General features: G+C 34.8%; 3 protein-coding genes across 4 annotated transcripts; 2 read left to right on the top strand and 1 right to left on the bottom strand.

The window, feature by feature from the left end:
* Window positions 1–2,074: 2,074 nt before the first annotated feature.
* On the top strand, window positions 2,075–6,890 carry LOC132067416 (uncharacterized). Of its 2 annotated transcripts, none has more exons than XM_059460639.1 (11): window positions 2,075–2,228; window positions 3,430–3,543; window positions 3,627–3,745; window positions 4,033–4,079; window positions 4,154–4,254; window positions 4,519–4,606; window positions 4,737–4,845; window positions 5,556–5,727; window positions 5,807–5,878; window positions 6,069–6,182; window positions 6,292–6,890. In XM_059460639.1, the coding sequence occupies exons 1-11, from the start codon at window positions 2,079–2,081 to the stop codon at window positions 6,382–6,384; spliced, it is 1,179 nt and encodes a 392-aa protein (XP_059316622.1). In that variant the 5' UTR covers window positions 2,075–2,078; the 3' UTR covers window positions 6,385–6,890. The 2 variants fall into 2 exon arrangements, with proteins under 2 accessions (XP_059316622.1, XP_059316621.1); XM_059460638.1 differs by having other exon boundaries at window positions 5,798–5,878.
* A 3,432-nt stretch (window positions 6,891–10,322) lies between these two features.
* LOC132067415 (uncharacterized) lies at window positions 10,323–15,094 on the top strand. The gene is made up of 7 exons (XM_059460637.1): window positions 10,323–10,774; window positions 11,319–11,459; window positions 11,542–11,907; window positions 12,184–12,426; window positions 12,919–13,011; window positions 13,797–13,997; window positions 14,520–15,094. Exons 1-7 carry the CDS (start codon window positions 10,454–10,456, stop codon window positions 14,730–14,732), a joined length of 1,578 nt encoding a protein of 525 aa, XP_059316620.1. The 5' UTR covers window positions 10,323–10,453; the 3' UTR covers window positions 14,733–15,094.
* Window positions 15,095–15,532: 438 nt separating this feature from the next.
* On the bottom strand, window positions 15,533–18,004 carry LOC132067417 (non-functional NADPH-dependent codeinone reductase 2-like). The gene is made up of 4 exons (XM_059460640.1): window positions 17,498–18,004; window positions 16,430–16,673; window positions 16,009–16,188; window positions 15,533–15,928 (listed from the first exon to the last, which is right to left on the bottom strand). Exons 1-4 carry the CDS (start codon window positions 17,779–17,781, stop codon window positions 15,704–15,706), a joined length of 933 nt encoding a protein of 310 aa, XP_059316623.1. The 5' UTR covers window positions 17,782–18,004; the 3' UTR covers window positions 15,533–15,703.
* Window positions 18,005–19,115: the final 1,111 nt, after the last annotated feature.

Raw genomic sequence — 19,115 nt, 5'->3', positions numbered from 1 at the left:
TTTAAAAAATTTTTCAAAAATAAAATTTGGAACCCAAATAAACTTCCAATCCTAGACCTCCTTTATATCAAACTTTAGTAGGGTGAAGAAATTATAACATTGTCGCAACTTTTCATGTATCATCCAGGTGCAGCATTTTACATTTTAATTGAATTAAATATTTTTTCCATTATCTGTTCTAGTCTTAAAAAAAGTTTCAAGGGGAAAAATATCGTAGCGTGACATATATATTTTTGTTTAATATGTAATCAACTCATTTAAAGGTTTATAGTGTTCAAGAAGTGGCACATTTAATCATTTTAGGTATATGACACACCTACAAGTATAAAGCCAAATTTTTCTTTTTGTATTTATTGTTTTGCAGGTGGAATTTATTTTAAATGGACCATGGCGAAATTGGAACTTAGACCTCTCGTGTACTCTAGTGCTATTTCAAATTGAATGAACCGCCTCATTTAAGTTTAAACCGTTAAAGCCTTTTATTTTGGTTTAAAATAAGTGTTATTTACCTAATCAAAAAGGTATTAATCATTTCTTCCAAATTTACCCCCATTTAGATAAGTGCGTTTGTATGTAATCAAGAAACTATATTAATTAGGTAATATTTGATTAATTTTTTTAGTCAAAACACTATTTTTCTAAAAGTTATTAGTATTTACTTAAGGGATATGTAAAAGATATTGTAAACACTTATTTTGAATCGGAGGGAGTATCAAATTGAGTGAACCTTCTCATTTAACGGTCAAATTATGTTTGACAAACACCTCTATTACTTCATGGACTCTCAAGCCCATACTGCCTACCTCTCTATCTTTGGGCCAAAATTGAGTACAATGGACACACAGATTGGTTGGGCCTTGTTCTTTTTGTTGAAGTATTTGCACGGTTTGTTCTTCAAATGGTCTGGTCTTTAATTTTTGTCCTTCAAATGGGTTGGTCTTTGATGTTTGTCCTTTAAAATCGAACTTATGTCTAGCGAGACATAATTTCTTTAGGGGAGCTGGCATAACCTGTAAAAATCATGATGCGTAACTTATGCCTCTCTAGGCATAAGTTCGATTTTGACGGGGAAAAATCAAAGACCAGCCAATTTGAAGGCCAAAAATTAAAGACTAGCCCTGTTGAAGGACAAAAAATTAAAGGGAAAATTTGCACGATTGCCCTTGTTCGGCGGTGACCTTTAATTTTTTCCCTTCGCCTAAGATATCCCCAAGTTCTGGGTTCGAATCCGGTTCAGTAAAAAAATAAAAATCGCAAGACAGAGTTTCGTAGCAAAATTAGGCCTATTCGGACGACTTAACTTTTGTAAAATTCCAGCAAAGTAAAAAAAATAAAAAAATGTTCCTTGCAAAATTTTGTAAGACAAACCTTTGACTTAAGGCAGAATTTTCGCGAAGCCTTGCCTTGTAATTTTTTTTTTTTTGAACTAAGGTCCGAACTTAGAACCTCGGAGTATTTTTGGCCACCTTTTTAAGCAAAGGGGAAAAATGAAAGATCAGCAATTTGAGAGACAAAAATTAAAGACCAGTAATTTGAGGGACAAAAATTAAAGACCAGCGCCTTTGAAGGAAGATCTGTGCAAAAAATATGAAATTAAAGACCACCACAAAATAGGTACAAAAGCGCAAATGAGTCCACTTCTATTCATTTATGGTCTCTGAAGCCCATATTCTTGTTTTTGGGCTAAACTGAGAACAATGGACATACAGATTAGTTGGGCCAATTTTTCCTTTTCCTTTCGTCGGTTTAGATATACATTGGGCTTTTGAGCCCGTTTGAATTAACTGAAAAAAAAGCACTTTTAAGCATGAGTGATATAGTATATTTTTAAATTGTTAAAAATTATTTTATAAATAAATAATTATGTATTTGAATAAAAGTGATTAAAGAATATTAAAATTAATAAAAAAATATAAGAGATAAAAAGATAAAATTATTAATCAAATTGAAATGGCTTTTAAGCAAAAAAAAAAAAAAAAATTGAGTTGAGTAACTTCTTTCTATTTGATTTATTTTAAGTACTCTTTAACTTAATTTAAACAATTTTCTATTTTATCAAAGATATAAAAACTTAAAAAATGAATTATAATGCGGTTTGTAAGGATCTAAACGGGCTGTTTGTTTCCATGGAGTGCGCCGGCAGGGGAAGTGGAACCCGATGTTCGGGCCCGGCCACCAGACGTTGTCGTCGCTGCCAAGCAGTTGCTTATTGCTCCATCTCTCACCAGGTTTAATATATATATATGTATTTGTATGAATCATCTGATTCTTTTACTACTACTTGATGAATGCTATAAAACCTTATGCTTTCCCAAGTTAAAATACATAATTATCCCATGTAATTATAGTCCTAAAGTTCAGAATATTATCTTTTTTCTTTAAGCTCAATTAGTTTTATAGTCCACACTTTACTGAATTTGGACGTGATTTTTTTTTTATTTAAATTTGCGTGTGTAAAAACTAGTTAAAGTACTCTCGGATATATGTAAAAACAGTCATTCTCATTTCAATTAATTTTTGTAAGTTTGAAGAATTGAAATTCATGCAATGTTTTCTTTATCTAGCTAACTTTTTTTTAGGTTTAAAGACTATTTATATATTCATAATAACCCTAATAAAATTATTACATTACACAAACCCATCCAGAGGGATGTTTTGTGTTTCCAAATTATTAGTAGTCATATCAGTAGCATTCATGTCGCGCAGGACATTTTTCTTCCCATAGCTAGCTAGAACATTACAAGCGTGTACATTTATATTATCAACAACAGATGACCTCCATGGCGACCAGTTTCTAGTTTTCTTTCGACAAAAGGTGGAGGTCTTGCCATATATATTGGTTTATCGCCTTCAATTGGAGCATTAATGACCTGCATTCATAAATAATATTAGCAAACGTAATTGTATTTTGCTCTATATATTTGATCACCTCTGTTGAGTCTGTCTCTATTTCCAGAGGTGTTAAATTATGCAACTTTGCCATATTGAGTCCATTAGTTCTGCTTGCATGGGTGAATATGCATACCCACGTCTCATTGCTCTCACTATCCAGTCACCATGACTGTTTCGAATAAGACAACCAGAAATCCATTTGAAGATTATTTTTGTTGAAGCTTGCATCAACGTTGAGCTTGTATCCTCCCTTAGCCGGTTTTTCCCATGTCACATGAATTATCTAGCTAATCTTTAACTACTACTTTAATAATTTTCTTCCGCTCTTGCTAATATAATATACATCAATAAGTTAAATTGACTTCCTTAAATCTGTGTCCTGCCAAATACCCTGGAACAGAGGGAGTACTATAAATCACAACATTTTATGATTAAGGATATTTAAAAGATGTTTAAATTTCTTAGTGAAACAATTGTTTACTCCTCGAATAATAATAGTGTAACAACAGAGGGAGAATTTATTAATTTTGTTTTCAGATTTCACATGGGAATGTACACAAGAAAGAGTGTCAAAGGTTGGAACAGCAAATGAAGCATGCCAATGTTGTGAGTGATTTCCCTTTTACATTTTCTGAAGAAGCTACTGTACAGGTAAGCAATAAATAAACTTTTGAATTATTATTTCGATTCGTCCATGGAAGTGCTTAGGTAAAATACTTGGTGGTGCTTTTTAGGTGCGTGATAAACGGGAAACACGGTGTTCATTCTTGATAAAACAGGGAATTCACCGTGTAGGAATGTGGACGTTTGAATGTAGCTGTGGGGAATCAGCTGCTATATTGGATTGCTCAAGGTTGCTTACTGTTTTCAAGATACAATATTTTGTTTTTGATCTTTTCTTTCTTTTCTTCTTAGCCTACTAATTACAAGCTTTATATTACAGTGCCTAAGAGGATACTTTGTCTGAACATTAGACAAAGTATTCTTTGCATTTTCAGACAAAGTTCTTTGCATTTTCCGTGTCTTTCCAAAACTGAGGAAGTTCAATTTTGATCTCTACTGAGTACTGCTATGTGGATTTAATGAAATACTTATAACCTAAACCATATATGGAATCTTATCCTTGATTTTTGTTATTAGGCTCATCAAGGGCTGGAACTTATCTAGTGCATTGTGTCCTTGTAGAGGTACTATGCAGTGCTTTAGACAATTAATACAATGCTCGTCTCTAATGCTAATTTAAACTGGTGTACAAACGCAGAGCCATCCGCTCCATTACCAAAGCTTCTTAGTGGTTGGAAAGAATATTATGAATGGAGGTGCATTCCGCTATATTCTCCTGTTGCTTTGCTACTTCACTGGGTAGGTTAGCTGTACACATATTTTACAATTATGAGTTTGTAGTACCCATATTTCCTAGGCGATATACTTCTTTGCTATTTTGTGTTGTAGTTTCTTCCATATAGTCATTCCATTTAAGGACATTATGCTTATGTGGTCTTTGATGATATGAGCAAGATGTTGTATGAATTGTTTCTGAATCTATTGGATTGTCAATCTTTAGAGAAATCAATTGTGAAACTCACTGGCTCATTTGTAGTGCTATCTTTCTGTTGATTTTTCCAGCCATTGACGCTGTATTGGTCCATTAAGCTGGCAGCTCAAGGGAACCTGATTCCTGAAATAAGTGATGAGCTATGCATACATTACTTAGGTACTCTCGTTTTCTTTGCGCTTGGTACAGGGCTTTATCGATCCTTGGTTCTCATATCCTTTGAGCTAGCTTTTCAGGCTCACAATTTGGGTACTAAGTTTGGGCTCTTTCTCTTGTTTGAAATGTGAAGGTCCTGAAAAAGAGCTTCATCAGCTTGCAGTTTTCAGTGAACTGCATGCAGTTTTTCCCGATGTTCAAATACATATCGATCTCGTGGGACCTGCAATTCCAGAAGAAAGGTTTGGTTGCCCACCTTCATTTTGTGTTTCTGGTTTAATTACTTTTCAATGCAAGTTCTAGTTAATTACCATACGAAATTTACAAAGTTATCACTATACAACTTACAGCAGGAACGGAGAGTAATCTCATTGTGAAATCCATGAACTATTTCTGCGCTTCTATCCTTTTCGCCGATGGAACATTATCAGATTAGAGACACTTGGTTCTCATTCTGCTGAAAGGAAGTAACTTCCATTGTTAATTCTTGAAAGAATCTTAGATGCGGGAAAAGGGGGTCGTAAATTGATGGTTTCTGGAATAAAGAAGTCAAAAATGAACTTACCCCAAAAAAAAGGTTTAAAAAGAAATATGAACTTGGGAGGCTATATGTTTGATATAGCACCCTTGTTTGGGCTCTATATCCCACAATCATCTTCAGTGAATAATGACTGCTACACATATAATTTTTGCAGATAATGCTAACAGAAAAGTGGTTAGAACGGGATCCTTGCCAGTTTACTAGACAGGATCCATCATTTGAAACCTCGGTAACCTGATAACGTGCGTTCTGTTGAACTGTATAATACATCACGTTCACACTAACCTCTAACTTTCTTTTATTGTATTTTCAAAAGTTCATCGGTGTCTTGTTTACCTTTGCAGATTATTTATAATCACATTGCTCTAAGTACCTTTAATAGATCATCGTCATTTGCTTTTTACTGATTAGGAATGGTGAGAGAATTGAACTTCGTGATTATGCTCATTGTACAGAGACCTACTGCAAGTGTAAATGTTCGACTGAGAGTTTTGGCCCAACGTCATTGCAAAGTGGATCTTCAGCCATTACATTAAAGCTTCATGCTGGTTATTATCATGATTGTTATAAAGATCTTATGAAGGTCGGTCAAACAGCATTTGTCTTTGCCATATGTTTCCTTCTTTTGTTGGGTGTTACTCAAATGTTGTCAGCTTTGTCAGGGTTCTCCTCCTAATCTAATTATTGCACCGAATGCTGGTGTCGCTGCTTACAGAAGCTGGTTACAAACCATTGTAAGTCTTTTCTTTCCAATGCTTGATTTTCAGCCTATCTAGTGCTTGGTACTTAATATCAGGATAGATATGAGATTCATATGTAAGTTTTTACCTTTATGATTTTGCCGACAGTGCATGGGACCTTTCAGAAAGCTTGCCAGGTCTGGTATTGCTAAATGTTTCTTTGTTGTTTTCCTTTTTCATGCAGGAGCTGATAAAGGAGATCAAAGTGCCTGCATTTTTCTCTGATTACTGTGAAGAAGCTTGTAATCTGGCGACTAGTTGCGTAACCTCAGTGACTGGGGCTTCTCCTACCGTTCCTGTTAGTTTTTTTTCCTCAACCATTTCTTTTTCTTTTCACATTTTGCTCTTAAAGATGTCTACTGTTCTAAATCATTTCGTTATAATTGAACTTGTTTCTTGCTTTGCAGATTCAATTAAATCCTTTTAGGCAACCCCTTGCAATAGAAGACAGTGCCCTCTTTCTTCCATGCTACTCAAATTGTTTCATCTTTGGGATTTGAAGTAGCTTCTTAAGAGTATCTCAAGGTATTGGCTTGACTCTATTAAAACATCATAACAGATTGAGGAGTATAGTGTTAACCACCAGAGAGTCATCTGCAGTTTACACTTGGGCAAGGACAACTGACTGTGGAAGCGGAACACGAACTATTTCTGCTATTCTGGGTTCTTATTGAGCATAGCGAAATCAAGTTTGAGGATTAGGTCAGTGTAGTTACAGTATGAAATACGAGTATGTAGTAATGCTAGATGCAAATTATTTATCTTTTTTCACCATACAATATTCGGACAAATTGTACAATTCTCTTTCTGTACTTTGGCCCCCAATAAGTTTATTTTCATCCACTACTCGCCCACATGGCCGAGCTAGGAGGGGCAAGGGTTCATTTGAACCCCGCTTAGCCACAAAGTAATGTATATAGAAGTTTCTATTAATGTTTCGTAAAGTAGATGTTGAATCTCTGATTTGTTGTTCTGTTTACTTTTAAAAAATTTAAATACAACAACACACCCAGTGTAAATCCACAAAGTGGGGTCGGGGGAATATCTGATTTGCTCTTGTGTTTACTTTTTTAAATACGACAAAAATAACAACATATCTAATATAATCTCACGTGGGGTGTTGGGGAATCTCTGATTTGTTCTTGTGTTTATTTTTTTAATTTTTAAATACAACAACAGCATGCTCTTTTTAAACTTTTAATCTTCCTAGTAAATGTTCTGACTCCGGTCAAAGTGTTGAATAATCAATAAAGAAAAACAGTGAGGATGAGAGTACAACAGACGGGAACATGCACTAACAAAAAGAATCTATATCTATATATAATATAAAGCTAGACATAAACAAATTTTTGTGGGGAGTGCCCTTCAAATGCATTGGTCTTTAATTTTTGTCCCTTAAATTGGTGGTCTTTAATTTTTGGCCCTTTCGCCTAATACTATGTATGAGGTTTGGGGTTCGAACCCAGGCTTAGTAAAAAAAAAAAGAAAAAAAAAAAGATAATTTCACAAGGCAGAATAATACCATATTTAGAATACCTTGAAACAATGTGTCTAAATTAGAAAATATTTGAAAATTTAAATCTCTGATTTTGTATTTATTTACGCAGACAATAAGTTAAATGGAAGAAGATAGCAAGGAAATAAATGGCAAGAAAAATACCAAAGAGGAGGAAGAAGTAGGAACTATAAAAAATTGCAGTGAGTTTTTTTAGCAATTCGAATTACAAAGTGAAAATGCACCTTGTATGAACCTTTTTGGGTTACCTTATCTGCGAAATTAGAATAACAGTTGTCCATAAATGAAGCTCATGCCAAAACTAAGCTCCTCTAGATTATATTTCCTAGGCCATTCTTTTCTTATGAGATTGTATTTTCATTTTATAGGAGAAACTTTCAAAACGAATGAACATACATACCTTTTCGAATTTTTGCAATTTGGTATAATTTGATGATTTCCAAAAAACTATACACTATCTTATACCGAAAAAGTGGCTGGTAATAAAAAGCTAAAAGAATCAAAAGAGAAGAAACTAAAAAATGAAATACCTAAATATTTTTTAGGCAAATAAATAGGTAGAGAAGTATGAGAGCTAGAAATAAAGGAAAACTATAACGACAGAGGCACACAAAAATAGAGAGAAAAGGAAGGTAAAAGAAAAAGTTATTTCATTTAGAAGATTTAGGTTAGATGGATCCGATTATGTGTTTTTATTCCTCTTTCATTTTTTTATTTTTATTTTATTCCTCTTTCATTTTTTTTTTTTAACTTTAATTAGAATTCAAACAAGGAAAAAGTGAGAAAATTACAAAAAAATTACTCTACAAAGAAGGAACGGCGTTATAAAAAATATATATATATACACACACACTAGATTAATTCTTCTTCAAGTTCATTTCTTCCTATACATAATGTTTAACGAAAATAAGTTTTACCTTTACCTATATTTTATTAATAGAAAAATCAAACTTAGACAAACGCATTTCACTAATCTAATTCAGTTGTTTGAAAAGTAAAAAGTGCTTAAATTTTTTAAAGTTTTAAATAATTCTAATATTTCATTATTATGAAAAACTATTTTATAAATTTTAATGAGGTATTTTATTACTGGCGAAGCGCGGACCTATTCACTAGTTATAGTACAAAAGAGAAGTCAACGACGTGCTAATAGTATCTTACTTCAAGTCTTTTTGAAGTTCAAGAAATATATATTCTAGACAGACGCAGCGAGAAGTAAGCATTTGATGCGAGTAAAACTTAATTCTCATTTAAGACATGTCCTTCTTCTGCTTTTCTTTCTCCATAAGTATCTATCTGTAAAAGTATATTTGTACCCAATATTTACGTCAAATTAATAAATACAAGACATGTCTTCATATACATATTTATCACTAATCATGAGCAAATGATATGCATTTTTACTTTAATTAATAATTATAAAGGTCATATTTCTCAGTTTGATGTAAACATTTAATGCGACTAACTATTTATTATCAATTTGTTATCGGTAACGGTGTATGGCGGTAAAAGCGTGTGCGGGCCCGGGTACTCGTTACGGCCACAGGGGTTGTCTAGCTGGTTCTCACTCTCACCAACTCCCGTCAAATCAACAGTCATCGGTCAGAGTACCACCACAAGTATACACGTTGGGGCGGCAGAAAGGTCATGTCAGTTGTACCTTGGGAATTATGAAAAGTTGAGGAGTGGCTTATACAAACTTAGCTTAGGGTAGAAGGATGGGGTATACGGCAAAACGCGTATCCGGACGAGCCTTCGCAACCGGAAGCTCGGAGAGTACGGGGTATCTACACAGATATCCTCCACTCCCACCAACTAGGGTCATGCCCGCAAATCTCGATCAGTGTGTCGTAGCAGAGATGAAGGTTGAGATACAGTCGCGTCACATCACCCGAACGTTGGGGTTAGAAAAGCCTTGTTTTGGCTTATATAAGGAGTCTTAGGGGAGAAGAAAAGGATCATCTTCTCTCCCACAGACACTCTTGTAAAACACCATTCTATTCTTAAAAGAACAGGGTATATACACGGGATCATTATTTTCTAATCATTTTTATTTGCTCTGATCATATTATATTACTTTTGTTGCTCACTAGACTCTATCACGATCTAAACTTCTCCAGAACGGGCTCATAAAAAGAGTTATCGGGGGTAGATACGTCCCACTTGTCTTCAAACCCTTAAAAAATAAATTTCTAACTGATTTTTTGATTAAACCCGATTTTACCGGAAAACACACGGGTCACCCACCTCCAAAACTCAAGTATAATTTGCCAAATAGCAAATTTGCATATTGCAATTAATTTATTATTATTTTCATGTTTTTAGCGAATTTGGATATTTTCATGTTTTATACAGAGGAACGCTCGTAAAAACTCTAAAAAAGGAAGTGGAAATAAAAAAAGAAGGCAGGAAAAAAAAAAAAAAAGAAAGAAGAAAAAATATCAGAAGACCTTTAGGAAATTTGACTCTTGTGTCAGCGACAAATGATATCACCAAATCAACTGTCTCTGTCATCTCTTGTTATAAATAGTATTAATAAAATTTCCTACCCCCATTTAACCATTTTAAGAAACTCCAATATTCTATTAATCTTATCTTCTCTTCAAATAAAATTAAAATTGCTAAAATAGTACTTTTCCCGTCTCAATTTATATGTCATTTTTTTTTAATCAATCTAAAAAAAAATGACATATTTATATATTTAATAACAATTCAACTTTAAACTTTTTTTAATTTTTAACTAAATGATTTCTAGCCACATAAATTTTTAAATCACATATTTTAAAAATATTTCTTTATTTCTTAAATTTTGTGTCTAGTGACACTGCACGGAGAGAGTATCTTAACAATTTGGGAATGTCCACTACAATCATAACACAAACCCAACTAACAAAAGAACCCATATTTACAAATCTCATCCACTTCCCCTCCACAAATTCCAAGAATTCCAACCCCAAAACAAGTTGGAATTTTCTCAAGAAAAAAAAAACCCAATTCAATGAAACCCTAATCAAACAAACTACAAATTACTGTTCAATTCCCTGCTCTCACTAATGCATCAAACTCAAAAACTGCATGCCTTAACACTACTACTATGTATATTGGGAATTGGGTTAGGGTTAAATTTCGGGTATGCATTAAAAATGCCATTTCGGGTCAAAGATGTATTACCCGTATTGCCACGTGAGGTTTCTTGGCCTGTGCTTAACACTATACATAGCCCTGTGGATTTATTGCCCACTTACATTGGATCACTTGCTCCAAATAATGGGTCAATTAGTTGGAAAGGAGCTTGCTTTTTTGAGAATGAAGCTAGGGTTGAGTTAACCGGGCCCGGTGATCGCGGTATTGGTGGTGCCACTATCCATCTTTCGGTATTGTGAACTTAATTTTATGTTTAGTTGATTTGTATGGTAGTAGTTGGTGGTAATGTTTGGGGAAAATTACACTCTATGTCTACTGCAAGAAAATATTTACGCGCCTTAGCCCATATATGTGTAATGCACACCTTTTTTACGCTATTATACACTTTTATACAAGGTTGATACATTAGGTATAATGCCCCCCGGGTATAATGTTGTATAAACTGAAAATATGGCTACGTGGCGTAATATTTTATGTTGGTCAGCAGAATAATGCTGAAAGAAATAATTTCACTGAAGAAATAATTTCATTTGCACTTTGTGGTCTTCAAGCATCTAATATTCGAGATGACTATATAAATGTTTCCGCTCTTGACACCTAGATGTTTCCACAAAATAGAAACCAATGGGGCGATAACAAGTGATAACTGATATAACACCTTAAGAAAAAAAAATGAAATTTTTTGGTATCTCTATACATTCGTTCTTATTCTGTTATGCATTTTTATTTGGATAAGACATCCTTCGCACAGTTGAATTTTTATCCACTTTGCAGACAGGCGCAGCACACAGCTGGACGTGTATGGATCTGTATGTATTTGCTACACCTTATAGGATAACCTGGGACTACTACTTTTCGGGCCACGATCACACATTTAAAATTGAGTCATGGGAGGAACCTGCTGAAAGGGAATATGTATGCTCTCGTTTTGAGCCTTTTTTTGTCTAGTTCCAAGTTCATTACATTTATAATTGGTCTTTAAGCAACTATTATGCAGGTCAAGCAACATGGAATCTCTGTGTTTCTCATGCCATCAGGGATGCTTGGAACCTTGCTTTCCTTGGTGGATGTACTACCCTTGTTTTCTAACACGGCATGGGGCCAGCATTCTAACCTTGCTTTTCTGAAGAAGCACATGGGTGCGACATTTGAGAAACATCCACATCCACGGCAGGCAACAATTAACCCAGATGATGTTCATTCTGGTGATTTCTTAGCTCTGTCAAAGATACGTGGACGGTGGGGTGGGTTTGAAACTCTTGAGAAGTGGGTCACTGGTGCCTTTGCTGGTCATACAGCAGTTTGTTTGAAGGATGAGTTGGGTAATCTTTGGGTTGGTGAATCAGGACACGAAAATGAAAAGGTGAGCAAATGAGAAAATCTATGTATTTCTCCACTAAACTACATGGAGAAACAGTACTTTCAAATCTCAAAAACATCATCTGTTGCATGCCTGATAAATACATTCAGTTATATTAATCTCCTTATTCTGCTTTACTTTTGTGCAATGTTAGCTTTTAAAGTCTGTAAAGGCCTTGCATTTTAGTAGAGCATGAATGGTGGCAGTGTTTTACTTTTGTTTTAGTATGTTCATCCTGTTTAATCTTGGTTAGCTGATTCTTGTAGTATATCCTTGCAGGGTGAAGAAATTATAGCGGTTATCCCTTGGGATGAATGGTGGGAATTGACACTCAAGGATGAATCTAACCCACAAGTTGCTTTGTTGCCCTTACATCCTGAAGTGCGCGCAAGATTTAATAATACCGCAGCATGGGAATATGCTCGGAAAATGTCCGGGAAACCATATGGTTACCATAACATGATTTTTAGTTGGATTGACACTGTTGCTGATAATTACCCTCCACCTCTTGATGCTCACTTGGTACATCTCCCTTTCTTTCATCTTAAAAGTATAAACTATGACTCTACTGAAATATACCTACGATGAGCAAGTAGTGATAGATGTTTGTGTTGTCCAAGCAACTAGGTGAATTGCTATATGTCCATCAATCTCGATGCTAAATTGTAGACAGATTTTAAGTCACGGGGACTTATCTAACTTGCACATATTCTATACTTAAATATCATTTTGCTTAATTATATCTCTAGGAAATACCTCGACACAGTATAAGAAAAAGATATAGCAGTCATCAATATATTCGCTCTACAAAATATACCAGTCATCAATATATTTGCAGTTTTTGAGATTTAGAAGGATCTATGATTATTGGTTACTACTTCCCTCCCCGTGGAACCATTTGATAAAAGAAGACCCCCAAAAAAGGTGAAAAAGCAAGTCAATCAAAACAAAACTGAAAATAGCAAAATTTGAAGGAATATTAATTGGTTCTCAGCAGCTGACTTTTGTTGCCAGGTGATTTCTGTCATGTCCATGTGGACAAGAGTGCAGCCAGCATATGCTGCTAACATGTGGAACGAAGCTCTGAATAAGAGGCTTGGCACTGAGGTGAACTGAACATGTTATATTTTCTTGTTATAATCATTTGGCTGGAAACTTATATAACATCTTAACTATTAGTTAATGGTATTGGTGAGCATAGAAGATGGTTCATCCCCCAAATTCGATTGATAGAGACAGCTTATCAGTTCCCTCTTAAATGCTGTTTTTTTCCTTTGGTCCTCGCAGTACGAGCGTTTCATGCATATATCATTGTCGTATTATGGTTGTTTTGCTCCAAGGCGGGCATCAGAGTACAAGTCCGCACATCTGGACGTTCAACTTTTTTAGTATATCTGCTTAGGTCTAGAAACAAGCTAGTTTGATAGAATTTTGTTGAAGGAAAAATATGAAACATATCCTCCAACCTCCTCCTTTCCGCATTTCTATGTCAAATAAATAGGTTTTTTTTAATCGGATGTCCCTGAAGGGACGTCAAATAAATAGGTGAACATTACCAAATTATCACATCATTTGCTGACTCGAACCTATAGGTACTCATATCTCTTATGAGTAACAGTACAAAGCCGTATTTTATAGATGGTCTTCCTTTATACAGACATTTAGCCTTGGAGCATGCATAAGAATAACATTATATACTGAAACATGCTTCGGAAAGCTTCCTCCTTAGTTCAAGTTGAGCGGACTTTCACTTAAAATGTCATAGCATAACTTAACTGTTTACATACAGAGTTAATTTAATATATTGCAAATTCTAAATTTTACCGGATCATTCAATTTTTTTAATATCTGTAAAGCTTACTTTATATGTACAATTGATACTTCTCTTACAGGATTTGGACTTGTATGGTATTCTTGCTGAAACTGAAAAACGTGGTATAACATTTGATCAATTGCTGACCATCCCGGAACAAGATGAATGGGTCTATAGTGATGGCCAATCCACTACATGCGTGGCTTTCATTCTAGCAATGTACAAAGAAGCTGGAGTTTTTGGCCCTGTTTCCAACTCTATTCAAGTTACAGAGTTCACTGTAAGTATCGAAGCCTTTGTTTAATCTCATCTAGAGGTGTCAAAATTGGCCCAAAAAACCTTAACCTGCCCGACCCGCCCATTTGTTTAACTTAGCCCATTTTGACCCGCCCAATTCAGCCCACTGAAAACTGGGCTGATGTTTAGCCATATTGACTCATGAGTAACTTTGTCAAAATATTTTTTAAATAAACATTTTTTGTTTGTTTTATATGTTAATCTAACCCTAACAAAAAAGAAAAAAAAAGTCTTATTCAGTAATTGACCAATTCATTAGGAAACAAATAAATTAATTAAAAACTTAGTAGAGCGGGTTGGGCTATGACCCAGATTTTAAACCATCTTGATCCAGCCCATCTCACCAAGTAAATTTGACCCGCCCATTTATTAACCCAGCCCATTTTGACCCACGTAGAATCAGCCCAACCCGCCCATTTGACACACCTAAATTCTCATCCTTATGAGAAAAAACTTTCGTTCTGTCACCCAATTATTGATGGTAAGTCATTCTTACTGCTTGCAGATAAGAGATGCCTACATGCTCAAAATTTTCGAAGATAATCAGACACGCCTCCCGAGTTGGTGCAACGGTGGAGACAATAAGGTCTCTTTCTGCCAGATTCGTGGTGAATACCAAATGGAACTGCCCGGGTACAACACATTGGAGCCATATGCCAATATGAATGAGAATTGTCCTTCTTTACCTCCACATTATGAGAGGCCTGGACGTTGTTGAATCTGGACTAAACTTGTGTGTCAGTATATCCCACGGGACCTAGCTTGGTCTCTATTGGTTAAACATGTATCAGATTATCGAGTGTTATGAATGTGCTCTGCTTGTTCTTCAGTTTCCACATGAAATATCTGTAATTGTACATTAGTCCATGCAAACTGTAGTTTCTTAGATGTTCAAGCCTATGCTGGTTGGTAGATGGAAAATAACGTAGATTAAGTTAAGGACTCAATGCCTCGAAGTCTTGTTGTGTATCTGTTCTTGTAAATAGATGCAAGTGTTTTAGTGAATCTTCACCAAACGTGAACTAAATGTTAGAGCAATTCGGGTCATGATATGCTGAATCCTGTTATTTTGTTCTTTCATTTTATTTGTCATTTGTCTTATCTATGTGTACTAGATGTTTTGCTAGCTGTATTGGAAATTTAATTTTCCTATTTGGATATTATTTGAGACCTGCAACTCTTGCGATTAGTTAACTGTTATATCAGCGTAGTGTAATATGACATCTTGCTGGGGAAAAAAGTTAGCTATTTACCTTTTATTAGTTATTGTTTAAGTACTTTAGCTGGATATTTTTTGAGCAAAGTGTTTTATAGAAACATTGTCCTGTTTATCTTTGTGGATACTGAACATATACCGCTATACAACAACTTGCGTTCAACCCAAGAAAGGCAGATTTGGTGATATAAATCTTCACTGTTCATGTCGCTCCATTTAAGCCCCTCTCGGTCAAATATTATAAAAAGATTAGTTTGTCAAGCACAATCATTCTTTACGTTTTCTACTGGCATGTAAATATGTGACATGATTAAAATACTCCTAACAAACAGACAGCTTACAACAAGGAACTGGATAAATCTTTCCCTTCTTATCTCCACTTTGATAATATACAACTACCACAATTAGAAAGGAGACACATGCAATAAGAAGAATTACTAAACAATATGCTTTGATAATGTAAACTGATTTAATCAGAGTTCTCCATCCCAGAGCTCTTCAATTGTGTTGTAAGGTCCATAAGGAGATGTGTAATCTTTACCAAGACAAGCTCTACTTTGTGGGATTTCACTAATCTTCCTGCGCTCATCATCACTTAATGACCAGTCGAAAATCTCAAGGTTCTGTTTCATTCTCTCTTTGTTATAGCTCTTCACCACCACACCAATGCCTTGCTCATATCCCCATCTTAAAGCAACCTGGATTTTGCACACTAGGATTTAAGTGATATGCACTGACACTGTCAATGTAGTTTAAGTTAGAATTCGTCTTAGAATACCTGCGCGACGGTCTTGCCTTTGGCCTTTGCTATATCTCTGAGCACCTGAGATTCCATAACTCTGTTGGTTCCATAAAAGGTACCTATAGATCCTAAAGGACCATATCCAACAACAAGAACTCCATTACTCTTGCAGAACTCTCTCAGCTTCTGTTGCTGCCAACATGGACTTACTTCTACCTTACAAATCAAGAACAGCTCAAGTCATTTGTTTCACTCACTTTTATTTTATCAAACACAATTACTACTTTTCAAGTAAGTCCTGTACTTGATTATGATTTCTTCCTATGTTGTTCGGACTCTTCAAAAATGTCGCCAGGTGCGTGTCAGATCCTCCAAAAGAAGTGCATTTTGAAGGATCCAACACGGGTACAGCAAAATTTTTGGAAAGTCCGAGCAACATAGATTTTCTCTAACATACTTGATTGACAGCAGGGCGAATTTTGGCAGTGGCAAGAACATCAGCAAGCTTCCTGCAAGAAAAGTTGCTAACTCCAATGGACTTAGTGAGTCCTAGTTTCTGGCACTCTTCCATTGCTGCCCAAACTGACTTGAAATCCATGGGAAGAAAGTCCTCTTTTTTAATAGGGTACTCATGAATTCCTGGCTTAGAACTCACTGGCCAGTGTATTAGATATAAATCAATATAATCCATATTTAGATTCCTGCACAAGTCCAAACACACGAATTTACTGCTTCATTACTACAATAACAATTACATTTCAACCCAAGCAAGTTGGGGTTGTTGGTTCTATAAATCTTCACTAGCATGTCGCTCCATTCAAACTCATCGTAGTGCAGTATTACATAAAATAGAAAAAAGTACTAAAAGTGCTTGAAAGGAATGGACGGGCGTAGGCTGAATAGTGAACACAGAGCCCTTGCTAATGGATATGAGATAAATGACTTAAATAAAAGAAAGATGTTGGAAGAAAGTCTTAGCCAGTAAATGCGTAGCGGAGAGAGATTGAGACGACGATTTTCTGACGTAGTGGGGGCACTGGATGAAAAAGACGGGTAAGGAACAATCCACCGGAAGGTCATATCCCAACTCTATGTTTTCTACGAGCGGATAAATGTCAGAGAGGACACAAAAACTCCTACAAAAACAGGACCTAAAGTAGCACTAACGGATGTGACCTAGTGGTAAATGAAGTGGGAAGAAGAGAACCATGTACCTCAAGTTCAAATCTCAGCAAAGACAAAAATAAGTAGGTAATTTCTTCCTATCTGCCTAAGCCTCGATGGACCGAGTTACTTTGTACCTGACACCACCATCATACAAAACATATGCAAATATTCTAACATGACTAAAGCTTAATCACACCTAATTGATATAATCTGTATAAGATACGTCAAAATGAATTCTAAGAGATGATAAGTCTGTCCTATGAGACAAATTAATAGTTTAATACTACTAGTTCAGTAAAGCAAAAATAAAGTAAGAAATTCATAGATGATTGAATTGGTGTTTTCAAGAAAATTTAACTGTAGGGACTTCTTGATAGCAGAAAGAACATGTTGAGGATGAGCATCACTACACCATAGCTTTGAAGTGATAAAGAGTTGTTCACGAGATTTAACTAAACCACTATTAATTGCATCAACTATGGCTTCACCAAGTGGTTGTTCAGAATTATACAAAGCAGCTGTGTCAAAATGTCTATAGCCAAGTTCAATTGCTTGAAGAACTGCAATTCTAACAATTTTTGCTTCAACAGGAGGATCTGCTGCTGTGCCAAAACCCAACATCGGCATGGGAATTTCCGGCATGGTGAAGTATTATTGGTTTTGGTTCATCTGGTGGCACGTTAGCATATTATCACTATATTTAAAAAGAAGCTAAGTTGTATGCTAGTGGACAAATTTTTATTGTTTTACTTGGTGTTTCAGTATCTTCGAGATAACTGATAAGAGTTGGTGCCTAGTGGTATTCATTTTAGGAGGTTTTTTTTTAGCTAGTTGATAGGACTTAAGAGCTATTTCCAGTAGGCATTTGGACATAAAAAATGATATTTGAGAAAAAAAAAAAGAAAGATTGAATAGATATATTTGATTGAAATTGTGTTTGGATATACATTAAACTTGAAAAAGGTAATTCTGTGAGTTGAAAAGGTTTTTCACTTAAAAAAATGGCCACAACTACTTTTTTCAAACTCAGCGGAAGCAAATAAATATTAGATGATTTCTTGTCATCTACCTAAACATTATTGAATAGATTTTTCACTGAAGTGTTGTTGGTTTTGGTTCAAGGTGGTGGCAGAGGATAGTGGTTTATTTTTTCTCAGAGGGGTGCCACGTTAGCGTATATCACTATGTAAAAGGAACCTAAGGGCTATGCTTGGATTTTGTTCGTGGAGAAATTTTTATTGTTTTATTCGGTGTTCAGTATGTTTGAGATACCTCCTCCGTTCATTTTTGTTTGTAACATTTTGATTTACGCGACTCAGTTTGACTGATTTTTAGAGTTAAATTAATTTAATGTTTTAAATTTAGATTTTTAAAAATATATATAAAAATATTATAAGTTGTAATTTTTCTCATATTAATATGATAAAAAAATACATCTTAATTTTTTTAAAAAAAAATTCATACAGTTTGACTATCAAGAAGCGATATGTGACACATTAAAGTGAATTGAGGGAGTGATTGATAAGAGCTATTCATTTTAGGTTTGTATTTTTCTAGCTACTCCTTCCGTCTCAAACTATTTGTCGTGGTTACTTAAAATAGTTATTTCAAATTATTTATCGTTTTAGGAGTTCAAGACACAATTAATTTTTTTTTTCAATTCTACTCCTAGTGAATTTTGCCATTAATGGAGATGACACGTAGATAGAGTAAACATTTAATGGAGAGAGATTATAACTGAGACATAAATAAGAGTAAAGTTAGTCAAATACCCCTCATGATTAATATATTTCTTAAGGGGTTTGTTTAACAAAAAAACGATAAATAATTTGAGATAGAGGAAGTAGTTGATAAGAGCTATTCCGTGCAGATATTTGGACATAAAAATTTGATATTTAAGAAAAAAGTAAATCGAAAACATACATTTAAAAATTGAAGTTGTGGTTGGACGTGCATTAAATTTGAAAAAAGTTGTA

The sequence above is a fragment of the Lycium ferocissimum genome, chromosome 8 (assembly GCF_029784015.1).
Source record: "Lycium ferocissimum isolate CSIRO_LF1 chromosome 8, AGI_CSIRO_Lferr_CH_V1, whole genome shotgun sequence".
Taxonomy (NCBI): Eukaryota; Viridiplantae; Streptophyta; class Magnoliopsida; order Solanales; family Solanaceae; genus Lycium; species Lycium ferocissimum.
This window is presented reverse-complemented; position numbering and strand designations above follow the sequence as displayed.

What these genes read in the sequence shown, in the direction of transcription:
- LOC132067416 (XM_059460638.1), top strand. Translation starts at nt 2,079, where the DNA reads ATGAATTATAATGCGGTTTGTAAGGATCTAAACGGGCTGTTTGTTTCC. An exon ending in CTGAAGAAGCTACTGTACAG is followed by an intron (nt 3,544 to 3,626) that starts GTAAGCAATAAA and finishes GGTGCTTTTTAG; the next exon opens with GTGCGTGATAAACGGGAAAC. An exon ending in TGCATTGTGTCCTTGTAGAG is followed by an intron (nt 4,080 to 4,153) that starts GTACTATGCAGT and finishes GTACAAACGCAG; the next exon opens with AGCCATCCGCTCCATTACCA.
- LOC132067415 (XM_059460637.1), top strand. Translation starts at nt 10,454, where the DNA reads ATGCATCAAACTCAAAAACTGCATGCCTTAACACTACTACTATGTATA. An exon ending in CACCTCTTGATGCTCACTTG is followed by an intron (nt 12,427 to 12,918) that starts GTACATCTCCCT and finishes TTTTGTTGCCAG; the next exon opens with GTGATTTCTGTCATGTCCAT. An exon ending in ATAAGAGGCTTGGCACTGAG is followed by an intron (nt 13,012 to 13,796) that starts GTGAACTGAACA and finishes CTTCTCTTACAG; the next exon opens with GATTTGGACTTGTATGGTAT.
- LOC132067417 (XM_059460640.1), bottom strand. Translation starts at nt 17,781, where the DNA reads ATGCCGGAAATTCCCATGCCGATGTTGGGTTTTGGCACAGCAGCAGAT. An exon ending in GCTATCAAGAAGTCCCTACA is followed by an intron (nt 16,674 to 17,497) that starts GTTAAATTTTCT and finishes GGACTTGTGCAG; the next exon opens with GAATCTAAATATGGATTATA. An exon ending in TTCGCCCTGCTGTCAATCAA is followed by an intron (nt 16,189 to 16,429) that starts GTATGTTAGAGA and finishes TTGATTTGTAAG; the next exon opens with GTAGAAGTAAGTCCATGTTG.